The sequence below is a fragment of the Erinaceus europaeus genome, chromosome 22, assembly GCF_950295315.1.
Source record: "Erinaceus europaeus chromosome 22, mEriEur2.1, whole genome shotgun sequence".
Lineage (NCBI taxonomy): Eukaryota > Metazoa > Chordata > Mammalia > Eulipotyphla > Erinaceidae > Erinaceus > Erinaceus europaeus.
This window is the reverse complement of record NC_080183.1, coordinates 1,106,081-1,118,418: the sequence shown is the minus strand read 5'-3', so window position 1 is coordinate 1,118,418 and position 12,338 is coordinate 1,106,081. Positions and strand designations below refer to the sequence as shown.

Here is a 12,338-nt window from a genome sequence, read left to right as displayed (position 1 = left end):
AGCTTGTGTTTACGTGTTGAGCCTCCTTCCTGGGCCCAGACATGCTAGCTGGGCTCTAACAGACCAAGCCCGACCTCTAGCTTCCCCAAACCAGTTTAAAGAAGCTTCCAGATCCTAAGCTCTTGTCATCCTGAGCCCCAGAGGACGGCAGAGGAGTTGACACCTTGGGGGGGGGTGAGGCCGTGAGTACAGACCCCCCTGACTGGGCTTAGTGCCTTTTCAGAGACACTCAGAGAGATTTGGTCTCTTCTGTGATACAGAGATCCCATGTGGGTGTGAGCACACAGTCTCACGCCTCCTCAGCTAGTCTGACCATGGGCTTCCCTCCTCCCCCAGAGCTGCGAGAGGACACAGCTGCGCCCTCAGCCCTCCAGTTGGGCATTTCCTTATGGCCGCCGGAAGGGACTGAAGCCCCGTTGCCCTTGCCTGCTCTGGGCCTGCAGGAGTAGAGGGCGGTGCTGATGGCTCCCAGCCTGTCAGCCTTGCCCAGCCACAGGACCTCTCACACACTTCCTAGGAAGAGGCCCTTTGTCCCCTGGCGCCCAGTGCCCTGTCTGAGCCCCAGCGCCTGCTGGAGGAGTTGGTGGAGAAAAGTGGCGGGAGCAGAACTTCTGATGCTCAGGGCGGAGCCCATCCCGGCGAAAAGAAGCTTCTAGAAGATTCTTCAGGACATTGGGGCCAGAACTCTGAAGCAAAACCACATTTTGCCTCTGGGTTTTGATCAAACACAGGCCCAGAGGGGAGACAAGGTACTCAGGGTCTGCACACGAGGCTCCCGGCCACTCACCCCACCGGAGAGCACACCCTGCACTGGACACGTGTTCTATGAAGAAAAGGTAGCCTCCTCTCCCACTCAGGGAGCTCAGAGAAGAAAGAAAGTCATGGAAATGACTTTTTATTGCTTGCTTTTTCTGGGGTACAGTGTTGGATACGTGGTCACCCATGGGTGACCAGTCCCGTGAGGTGGGGGGCGGGATATAAGCTGGGCTTCCTCTCTTCTCTGCAGGGGCCATTTCGGGAACTAGGCAAGGATGGCACCCACCAGGGCACCAGCAGAGCCCAGTGTGACTTTGGAGGTCAAGGCGAGTCCAGCTGCTCCTGGGGGAGAAGGGGGTGGTCAGTTAGGACAGAGCAAGGGGGAAGAGAGCAGGAGAGGGGAAGAGGCTCCAGGGCTCCTCCAGGGAGCAGGAGACCGAGCACCCCAGCACCCACCTCCATGCCATGCCCAGATTTGGGGGTGTGCTCAGAGGTGGAATCAAAGTCTGGAAGCTGCTCACTCCTCCTAGAAGGAGGCTGTGTCCAGGGGGCGGGAGGTGAGGACACCCTCAGTAATCCTGCAAATCTGCTTTGGGCAGAGTCTGCCTGAGCTGACACTCCAGGCCTGGTCCCTGACTCTCCCTGCCGCCTGGGTGTCCAGGAGACAGTCCAGAGAGGGGCCAGAAGGGGCCAGGAAGGAGTAGGAGGCCTCAGGTACCAGCTCCCAGCTGGGCACTCTGATGTCCTGTCCTGCTCACGGACCACACAAGCCCCAAGGGACACTCACCCATAGACTGGAGGGTTGCCACCAGGCTTCCTGAGGCCACTCCACCCCCGTTGGCGATGGCAGCTACAGACATCATCTTGGCTGCGATGGAGGAGGCGGCGATGCCCGCCGTGGTGAAACCCATAGCACCCAGGATCACGGGGGTGGCCTGCACAGCCACCACTGTGGGCAGAGGGCTGGGGTCAGGGGACAGGGAGGAACAGTCCCCCCAGGTTCAGTCAAACTCAGGAGCCTCTCTGGTCTGGAGCAGGTAGGTTCGGGTTGAGAAGGCCTGGCTATGGTCGGCAATGGAAGGGGCGGCCACTGGGGTCACGGGGACTCAGGCTGAGCTCAGACCTGCAGCAGGACCTTCCTCGGGAAAGTCCCCTGCCCTTGGGGCCTCGGCCTCTCAGGAGCAGGCGCAGGACCCCGGCCGGGGTGGCTGCAGGAGCCGCTCCGAGGGGATCTTGGTGTGTCGGGACGGGGGACAGCGTGAGGGAGGAGCACGTGCCCGGCTCTGCCTCATCTCAGCTCAGGGCTCCATGGCGTCACCATGGACGACCAAGCCAGGAGCCCTGAGCCTGAGAGACGGTGGCTTTGGTGCACATCCCTCGTCCATCTTCTCCGATGCCACCTCCCAGTGACCCTGAAGGGACAATGTGTGCCTGTTTTCGCAGAGGAAGCAGGAGCTCAGAGGAGTCAAGGACACTCCCCAGCCCACAGGGACTGCCCTGCAGAGAGCAGGTCTAACTGTCCTCACAGAAAGCGTCCACAACACGCCGATTCCATCTCTGCTTCTTGTCTCCAGTTCTTCTTTTCCACTTACTTTTAATATTTTAAATCTATTTTAATTATTAACTTAATTTGACAGGACAGAGAGAAATTGAGAGAGGAGGGAGAGGTGGAGAGATAGAGAGAGAGAGACCTGCAGACTTGCTTCACCACTCACGAAGGTGGGGGCCGGGGCTTGAACCTGGGTCTTTGCACATGGTGATACGAGCGCTCGACCGTGTGTGCCGCTGCCTGGTGCCATTTCTTTCCTTCTCAAGATTTTATTTATTTAGTCATGAGAGACATAGGAGGAGAGCAAAAGAGCCAGACGCCACTCTGGTCCATGTGCTGCCGGGGATTGAACTGAGGACCTCACGCTTGAGAGTCCGATGCTTTATCTACTATGTCACCTCCTGGACCACTCTTCCTTTTTCTGCCAACAGGGTCATCACTGGGCTCAGGGCCTTCACGGTGACTTCATCACTGCTGGGAGACTTACTTTCCTTTTGATAGAGGGTGAGATAGAGAGAAGGAAGCAGCAGGAAAAGAGGAAACACTACAGCACTGATCCACCACTCTTGAAGCTTTTCTCCTGCAGGTGGGGATCAGAACCTTGAACCTAGAGCCTCTCACATGGTAAAGCTGTACTCTACTAAGTGCACCACTGCCCAACCCCTGCTTCACGCTTCCTGCTGAACTTCATCCCTTCTCCTCCCCACTTCCCATGTGAGGCCTGGGCTAACCAGGTCTGGACCCACGTTCCAGAGTCTGGGAACAGCCACTCACCTCCTCCCACTGCAGCTGCAGCGACCTTGGCTGTGAACAAAAGAACATTCCGTGAGCAGTGCTCCCCAGCTTCCTCCACCCGGACCCAGGGCCCAGTCCCCCGCCCTTCCTGTTTATCTCACACAGGGGTGCAGCAGGGAGGGAGCCTTGGAGTGGGGGTGCACCAGGTCAATCAGGGGGGTGAGGGGCACCCTGAGAGAGGAGGGGCCCCAGGGTCGGAGGGAGCAGGGACAGCTCTGACCCGGGTCCTGACTTTCCTGTCCTCTTTCAGGCACTGAAGGGGTGACAGTCCCCCGGGTCACTTACCTGCCACAGGAGACACCAGCAAAATGGAGCCCTGCAGAGACCCCAGCATGGGCCCCAAGGTGGACAAAGCAGAAGAGACGGCCACCCTGGACGCCACAGCGTTCCCTGGAGAAGCAGAGGAAACACATGGCCTTAGAGGCCCAGCTGCCCTGCTCACTGAGCTGCTGACGCTCTAAGAGGTGAAGGAGCTACCTGCTGCTTCTGGAAGCTGCGGCAGCCCTCACCAGACTCCTGGATGGCTGATAAGCGTGTGACTGTTTTTAAGAAACCACCAGGGAATAATAGTACAACTGTTCTATTTATGAGATTAATGACTCTAATGAATGTAGTGATTAGATCTGTGGAGGCTGGGTGGTGGTGCACCTGTTACCGGGTTCAAGCCCCTGACCCCCACCTGTAGGGGGAAGCTTCTCAAGTGGTGAAGCAGGGCTGCAGGTGTCTGTCTCTCTTGCTCTCTAGCTCCCCTTCCCCTTGATTTCTGACTGTCTCTACTTAATAAGGAAATAAACATAATAAAAAATAATAATTAGATCTATCAAGGGTGATGAAAACTCAAATTTTATGAACTCTGTTTCCTTTTTGAAGTATTTGGGTTTTTTTGAAGTATCGTGACATTTGATTAGAGATCCTGAGTGCACAGCTGAAAATCAGCGTGTTGTTTGCCTTCTGATGGGCACCACCTCCTGCACATGCTACCCTTCACTACTTCCTCTAGAGAAAACTTCTTCAAAAGACCCTCAGTTTTATTCAGGTCCTCTGATGATCCAAGCTATTCTGTGTGCGAGGTAACATATGCACACAAATGAGCGACTGTCTGGGGGAAGACAGGCCATCTGCAGGGTCAGCGGGAGGCTGCTCTCCCCTTCCAAGGATCCCAGGACACGCCCCTATGCCCCCAACTACCCCCAGGGTACTCACCCAGTGACGACAGTCCGGCCACCTTGCCCACCTGGGCCAGGCCAGCTGCAGACAGGAACTTGGAGGAGAGGGAGACGGCCAAGACCTGGGTGAGAACCATGGCTCTGGACGCAGCGGTGCCCACTGGGTGTGGCCTGGAAGGATGAGGATGGGGTGGGGCTGCAGGACAAGCCTCACCCACCACCTTGGAAATGAAGGCCTTCCTGCTAGAGAAAGAGACCCCCCCCCCCCCGCCTGAGCTGCCTGGACAGCAGGCCTGCAGAGGCGAACGCTATGGGTGTCTGACGGACCTCAACCCACATTCTGTGCATGTGGGATTTACTGCCCAGGTCTGACATTTTCACTCAGATAGGAAGATGGAGACACAGACAGGAAAGACAGGGCAGTCACAGAGCTTCTCTTGGTGCTTTGGCACTCCCCTTGATGCCAGGGCTGAGACCTGGACAGTGCGTGGGGCAAGACGCTTGTCCTACCTGGTGAGTTAGCCTCAGACCCTGAGGAGGGGGAGTTTTATTTCACCAAGTGGACTGTTAATGCTTTGCAGAAAGCACCAGAGTTAGCATCTTACATTCTTTCTGGGACTCCTGAAATCCAGGAGCAACTGAGAAAACTCCAGAGCTGCCTGGGACATGGAACCACTAGTGGGTCGAGTCAGAGACTTACAGACGTGAGGTCCTGAGTCTGATACCTCATGGCATCTCATGTGCCAGAGTTCTGGTTCTCTCTCTCATATACATAAATAGATGCTTTAGAAAATTAAGACGTTAGTACCACAATCAAGAAACCCAAAAGAATTCTAATTTGTTTGGTCAGCACTATAATCAGGAAGCTCGTGGTCCAGGAGGTGGCTCCGTGGATAAAGCACTGGCTTCTCAAGCATGAGGTCCCAAGGTCCCAAATTCAATCCCCAGCAGCACATGTACTAGAATGATGTCTGGTTCTCTCTCTCTCTCTCCTCCTATCTTTTTCATAAATAAATAAATTATTTTAAAAAATATGAAAGCTCAAGGGAAGGGGTAAGAGGGTGTCTGAGGTTGGGCTCAATTCAGTGCTCAAGGACTGAGGTTCAAGCCCCCTGGTCCCTGCCTGTAGGAGGAAGCGCCACAAGTGGCAAAGGAGTGCTGCAGGTCTCTCTCTCTCTCTCTCCTTCTGTCTCTATCTTAAATAAATCAATTTTTTATAATTTTTAAAATCTTTATCTGTTGGATAGAGACATAAATTGAGAGGTAAGAGGGTGGTAGAGAGGGAGAGAGACAGAGAGACACCTGTAGCCCTGCTTCACCACTTGTGAAGCTTTCCCCCTGCAGGTGGGGATTAGGCTCTCGAAACTTTACATCAGGCTCAACCTGACGCTGTTGACTGGCTATGGAAGAAGGGCAAACGCTAGAAGAAGAAGAAGGGGCTCAAACCTGGGTCCTTGTGCACTGTACCATGTGTGCTCAACCAGGTGCGCCACTACCTGGCCCCCAAAATCAATATTTTTAAAAAGAAAGCTCTGGCTTCCCACCTGGGTTCCTCCTGCCCCCAGGACATGGGCTCCCCCACTTTTAGGTGAGGGGTCCCTGGTTCATAGGGCGCCACCAGGCACAGTGACAGGGTGGCCCACTGCTCCCTAAGCCTGGGGACACTCTCATTGGCCCCCTGGGGCTTGTCTCTCCCTGGCTCTGAGTCACTCAGACCTGACCTCCAGGCTTGGGGTGGGAGGCAAATGTGGGGGCAAGGATTCTCTCTGCTGGAGCCCGGAGCCCCCAGCCCTCCCCACAGAGGCCTGGTGACTCTGAGAACGGCCCAGATGAGAGCAAAGGAAGCCTGTCCTGGGGGTCCCGGGTTACAGGGGCTAGCCTGCACACACTGAGTACAGCCCCCCTCCGCGACCCACCAGGCTGCAGCCACAGAAGGAGCTGCTCCATCTCACCCATCCCCTGACCCCACCTCACCTAGAAGCACAGGGAGGTCTCCTCAGCCCGCAGAGGGAATTTGCCACTGCAGCGGGGAGCTGGGGATGTTAAGCCCACAGAGAAGCAGCCCCACCTCAGCGCCAGCCAATGAGGTAAGTTTCTATTTCCTAAGAATTGAAACCTTGGATGTTCTTCTTTAGACAAAGTAAACATCCTGGTGACTTGGATGTCCCTGGGGAAGGGGCTGGGGCCAGTGTAGGGAAATTGTGAGGATACGGTTGAGCGTGGTATGGGACCTCCCACTGAAAAGTGGGTGCCTGGTTGGCACGACCCTTTCCTATCAGTCTCTCTCTACCTGAGATCAAGCATGGAAGAAAACCACCACCAGGAAAAAGTTCCCTCTGTCAGTCTCTCTGCCTCACAAAAGACTCTGCATGCAGCCCATTTCCTTGTTCCCAAACCAGTTGGTTCCTTTACTCAGAGGTTAATAGAAGTCCATCTTCTCTGATCACATATGGCCCAGACATCATTGTTCTGCTCCGTCAAACAGTAACTAGGAGCATTCTCCTTACTCCTCCAACCCCTCCGGTCCTTTTTTTAAAAATTTTTTAAAAAAATTGTATTATTGTTGTTACTGATGTCGTTGTTGTTGGACAGGACAGAGAGGAATGGAGAGAAGACAGAGAGGGAGAGAGAAAGATAGACACCTGCAGACCTGCTTCGCCGCTTGTGAAGTGACTCCCCTGCAGGTGGGGAGCTCGCTCTGGTCCTTTTAATCCTACATGATCTATCTTCTCTCTTAAGGCTCTTCTCTGTCTGCTGGTTATTGATAACCCTACTTCCCCGTTCCTTTGATCAACTAAACCCCTTGCTCAACATTTACTAGGAATGCTCTGACCTTTTCCCAACCCCCTACTTCTCTTTGTCCCTCTTCTCCCAAACCATATATGGAATGGATAACTTACTTCCTCCTACAATCCCTTAGCAACCCTACTTTGCTGTTCAATAAATGGACTGTCCATGAGACAAGTCCCCGGGTCATCTCTTGTCAGGGCACTAGCACGGGACACAGAGTCAGTCCTGCAGGCTCACTCCTACTGCCCCAGAACATTCTTCTGGGCCTCCGAATCTGGTGCGTAACAGAGCGGGTAAGCCAAGAGTTTGTGCCCAGAAGAGGCCTCTCCCTGGCAAGTCCGGCAGCCCAGTGTTCAGAAGACTCACTCCTTGTTGACGTAGGCACAAGAACAGCAATGGAGGGGGGGCTGGGGTGGCACACACGTTACAGTGCACAGACTCTTGTTCAAACCCCTAGGCCCCACCTGCAGGGACGAAACTTCCCAAGCAGTGAAGCAATGTTGCAGGTGTCTGTTTCACTCTTTTTCTGTCACCCTCTTCCCTCTCATTTCTCTGTCTCTATCCAGAAAGTGAGCTTAAAATAAATTATTAGCAATGGAAAATCCAAAGGGATAAGAACAAGGGTCCTAGCTGGCCAGTTGCTGGAATGATAGAAGTCCTTGAAACCAAATTGGCTTCGGTGGGGAGGTAGCCTGGTTCCTTCTCAGATCCCAGGCAGAGTGATGACTGCAGAGCCTCCAAGAAGTGGAGGACAGGGCCACCATGCCTAGGCCACCAAGCCCTGCATCACAAGCCAGGAAACCCCTGTCATCACCCAAGGGTGAGAGCAGGCAAGAGCCCCTGACCTTGGGGGCCCTGGGACCTAAGGGAAGCAAGACCAGCTGTCCCAGCTGGATCTCCAAACACTAGAGGTAAGGACCTTGCTGGAGGCCTCCTGCAGGAGGACAAGGGAGCCACTCGGGATGACCCCCATAGAGCCTGACTGTGCATCCTGGGACCAACAGGGCTAAGAGCTGAAAGTCTCCCAGAGGGTCTCAGGGATCCTGGGAAGGGGTTTTGGGAACGTGGTTAGTGTACATTTGAGCTAGTTTTCTTTGAGTTATCTCTCTTTTATAAACAACAAAGGTCTAAACAAAATAAATAAATAGCAGCCCTGTCCCACCTGCAGGGGAAAAGCTTCAGGAGTGGTGAAGCAGGACTGCAGGTGTCTATCTCTCTCTCCCCTCTCCATTTCTGACTATCTCTATCCAATAAATATAATAAAAAATTTAAAAATAAAATGAAAAAAAATAGCAGCCCTGCTCTCATCTCTAGCCCTCAGGCATGCAACCTCTGTACTCTAGTGCACTGAATACAGGCAGGTCAAGGCCGTAAGGGGTGTGGATTTTGACATCAGGACACTTGACAAACAAGTGATCAGGCCGGAAGGGGCTAATCACCTACCAGAAGACAAAAACAACAGTGGCCAGGAAGCTACAGCGGTAAATGCATGAAATGCTGTGCACACCTTCCTGCGTGGTGGCGCCTTTTTTCTTTTTCTAGATTTGCATGGTTATTTGGGTGGACTTGCAGTCTTGAAAAGCAAACTCAAGTTGTAACCTGGGTGATTCTCCCCCTTGTTATTTTGCAAGGCCAGAGCAGGTCCTCACAGGAACCTTTCCAGAAAATGATTCCGAGTTCCTTCCTCAGCATTTCCTCTGCTGAATCATGACAAACATTGCATTATGGGTACTGATTCCTGTTAACTGCAGCTGCTCTGCTCAAGTTGTACAACCAAGGGAAGGAAGCTGAGCAAACTCATGAAACAAGAAGGGTTCTGGAGTGTTACTGAGGAGCCCTGGAGCCCCTGCCCCTCTCCCCGCTTTTCTGTCCTACGAGCTGCCTATCCTGAGCTCTTCCCCGGCTCTCCCCCAGGAGTGGCCGGACTCACCCTGACCTGCAGAGTCACACTGGGCTCTGCTGATGCCCTGGTGGGTGTCATCTCCGCCTAGTTCCCCAGCTCTCCCTGCCCGGCCCTGCCGAGAAGAGGAGCAGCCCAGATCCACTCTCCACCCCGCCCTCCCTGGACCTGGTGAAGCAGGGCTGCAGGTGTCTCTGTCTTTCCCTCCCTATCTCCACCTCCCCTCTCAATTTCTCTCTGCCTCTATCCAATAATAAACAAACAAATAAATAAATAAGACAGGCAAGCCCACCACCCTCCCTGTAGAGATCCTCCTGGGAGGTCTGAAGATTTCACTGGTGACTATAGGGCAGGAGCCTGGCACAGGCTGGGCCACAGAGTCAGCTGTAAATCTGCTCAGGGTCCCTTGCATCTGTCTCTGGTGCCCTCTGCTGTGTTCCCTACAGATGGGGGCGCACCCCACAGCATCTGCCCTCTCCCTGCAGGTCTCTGACCAGGAAAGGCCTCCCAGCTGGACCCTCTCAGCTGGGGGAGGGGGCAAGTTGGGATCCTTAGCTGGTCCTTGTGCTTAGTGCCATGTGCTCCTAACCTGCTGCGCTAACGCCCCACTCCCAAAAAACATAAAAGACATCTTACCTGGGAGTCGGGCGTTACCGCAATGGGTTAAGCACAGGTGGCGCAAAGCACAAGGACCAGCATAAGGATTCCAGTTCCAGCCCCCGGCTCCCCATCTGCAGGGGAGTCGCTTCACAGGCGGTGAAGCAGGTCTGCAGGTGTCTGTCTTTCTCTCCCCCTCTCTGTCTTTCTCTCCTCTCTCCATTTCTCTCTGTCCTATCCAACAACGACAACATCAATAACAACCACAATAATAACTACAACAATAAAAAAACATAGGCAACAAAAGGGAATAAATAAATAAATATTTTTAAAAAGACATCTTACCTAATGATCTGTACAGAAGTATGGAGAGTGGCTCAGTGGATAAAGCACTGGACTCTCAGGTCCCAAGTTCAATCCTTGGCATCACCTATGCCAGCCAGAGTGATACTCTGGTTCCTCTTCCTTTCCCTCCCTCTCTCTCTCTCTGGTTCCTCTTCCTTTCTCTCTCTCTCTCTCTCTCTCTCACACACACACACACACACACACACACACACACACACATAAATATTTTAAAAGTCCTAAGTCTATGGTAAATTGATTAGGGCTTGAGCCATTGTTGAGCAACTTCTGCTTTAAAATTATCAAGAAAGCGTCTCCAGAGGACTCTGTAGGAAAGCCCCAACAATGGCACTCACAGGGTGATGGGGGAAAGAAGAGCAGGTCATTGGCCTTGGACCCCAAGCAGCTGAGGTAGGAGCATGTTTGGCTTCTGTCTCCTCTTTGCATCTTTCAGTGACACTTTTGCCCATGTCGCTGAACTTTCTGGAGAGGAAACGACCTCGTATAAGTGTTGGGACTATGCAGACTGCCCAGGATGCAGCCCCATGGAGTAAGGAGCAGGGTAGCTTGGCCCTCCACATCCAACTCCCAGACGCAGCAGGAACTTGGAACAAGACTCCTGGACTTGGAGCACAGTCTGTGCTCAGCACCCTTCTCTGCTCCCCAAGAAAAACTGGGCGGACCAAGGACGTCACCCCCACCACCACCCCCAACAGCACCTGCAGGAAGCATCCACCATGGAAACAGGACTCCTCAAATTATTATCTTGTTAATAGATCCTTTCCCCATAAGCAAATACTCACACTCACACATCAAAGAACTGTGAAAAAGACGAGACGGACTAAAACTCCAAGAGGATCAGACCTTCATAAATACAGTGTCCTGTGTTCAGTACAGTCACAAGGTGTGCGACGACTTGAGTCAAAAGATTCAGGAGAAAAGTGCTCTAGGAGGTAGTGCCGTGGCCAGAGTGCCAGCCTTACGAACCGGAGCTCCTTACTGACAGCCTGGGCACCATTTATGCCAGAATGCTGCTCTGGCCTCTATCTTACTCCCGTGTGCAATGAATAAATCTTCATAAATAAACAAATAAGAACACAAATGCAAAGCCCCAGGCAATGAACAGCCACTGTAATAACAGACCAAGAAAGCAGGTGTTCTAACACAGATGCTTAACATCTTTGGATCTTTGGGGAGTGGGGCGGTAGCCCAGAGGGTTAAGCACTCGTGGCACGAAGCGCAAGGACCAGCTTAAGGATCCCAGTTCCAGCCCCCGACTCCCGCAGGAGTCACCTCACAAGAGGTGAAGCAGATCTGCTGGTGTCTTTCTTTTCCCCTCTGTCTTCCCCTCCTCTCTCCGTTTCTCTTTGTCCTATCCAACAACGACGACATCAATAACAACAATAACTACAACAAGAGCAACAAAAGGTAATAAATATTTAAAAATATATATTTATAAAAAAAGAACTTTGGAACAGAAAGCTTTGCTATTTTTTACATTCAATTGTGATAGCCAGCACATTGTAGCAACACAAATCTTTTGCTTTTTAGGGCTCATTTTCATTATCACAGTTTATCATATTACTGTTGGCTTCGTAATGTAATGCTATATACTGAACCAATTAATTTTTTTTTTTTTTTTTTTTTTTACCAGAGCACTGCTCAACTCTGGCTGATGGTGGTGTTGGATATTGAACCTGGGACTTCGGAGCCTCGGGCATGAGAGTCTCTTTGCATAACCACTAAGCTATCTACCCCCTCCCCAAAGTTAAATTGTTTATTGCCATCGTTCATGCTAATTATGGGGCATTCAATTGTCTAGTTTTTTTTTTTTTTTTTGGTGGCTACCATTCTATGTTAAAATGCTAGATGGTGTATCTCTTACGAGCTGAATTTCACAAGATCCCCAATATGTATACCACAAATTTCATCTTAATAAACTGTGATCTTGAAAGTGGGGGAAAAAAAGGAAAGAAAGAAAAAGAAAAGAAGGGCTGAGGAGGCAGCCTGATAGTTCTGCAACAGATTCTCTGAAGTCCCAGGTTCAAGCCCCAGCCCCACCATTGGGCTCTGAGGAAAACAACAACAACAAGGGGCTGAGGAGACGGCACGGGGATGCTGCAAACACCGAGGGCCCAGGTTCAAGCCCTAGCGTCACCATCATTCCGAGCTGAGCAAGGTCCTGGGTAAAAAGAGAAGAAAAGAATGGACGGCGAGCAGGTGAAGAGAAAAGACAGAGCTGCGGGCGGCTCCTGGGACATGGCGACCTCCTGCGGTCGGTTCTGCTCGGGCGCCCCGGTCGGCGGCCCCTCAAGTGCCCGGATGCTCTCCAGGCGCACGCCCCGCTTCACAACAACACGTCAGCTCCCGAGGGAGCCAATCAGATCGCGACTCTCAGAACGAGGGCGGGACTTCCTGTCCCACTGCGCACGCGTATGTGAGT

At 52.6% G+C, this 12,338-nt stretch overlaps 1 protein-coding gene across 2 annotated transcripts; it reads right to left on the bottom strand.

Annotated features, from left to right (window-relative positions):
- Nucleotides 1–461: 461 nt before the first annotated feature.
- Nucleotides 462–6,387, bottom strand: LOC103118876 (interferon alpha-inducible protein 27-like protein 2A). 2 transcript variants are annotated; one of them, XM_060180971.1, is made up of 6 exons: nt 6,241–6,387; nt 4,304–4,437; nt 3,386–3,490; nt 3,037–3,109; nt 1,544–1,705; nt 462–1,098 (listed from the first exon to the last, which is right to left on the bottom strand). In XM_060180971.1, the coding sequence occupies exons 2-6, from the start codon at nt 4,401–4,403 to the stop codon at nt 477–479; spliced, it is 1,062 nt and encodes a 353-aa protein (XP_060036954.1). In that variant the 5' UTR covers nt 4,404–4,437; nt 6,241–6,387; the 3' UTR covers nt 462–476. The 2 variants fall into 2 exon arrangements, with proteins under 2 accessions (XP_060036954.1, XP_007529157.1); XM_007529095.3 differs by having other exon boundaries at nt 880–1,098; nt 3,080–3,109; nt 6,241–6,386.
- Between the last annotated feature and the right edge of the window lie 5,951 nt (nt 6,388–12,338).

Coding starts and splice junctions, on each gene's coding strand:
- LOC103118876 (XM_060180971.1), bottom strand. CDS start 4,403: ATGGTTCTCACCCAGGTCTTGGCCGTCTCCCTCTCCTCCAAGTTCCTG. Junction 3,110..3,385: donor GCTGGTGTCTCCTGTGGCAG/GTAAGTGACCCG, acceptor TTTTGTTCACAG/CCAAGGTCGCTGCAGCTGCA. Junction 1,706..3,036: donor GGAACGTGGGTCCAGACCTG/GTTAGCCCAGGC, acceptor CTCTGCCCACAG/TGGTGGCTGTGCAGGCCACC.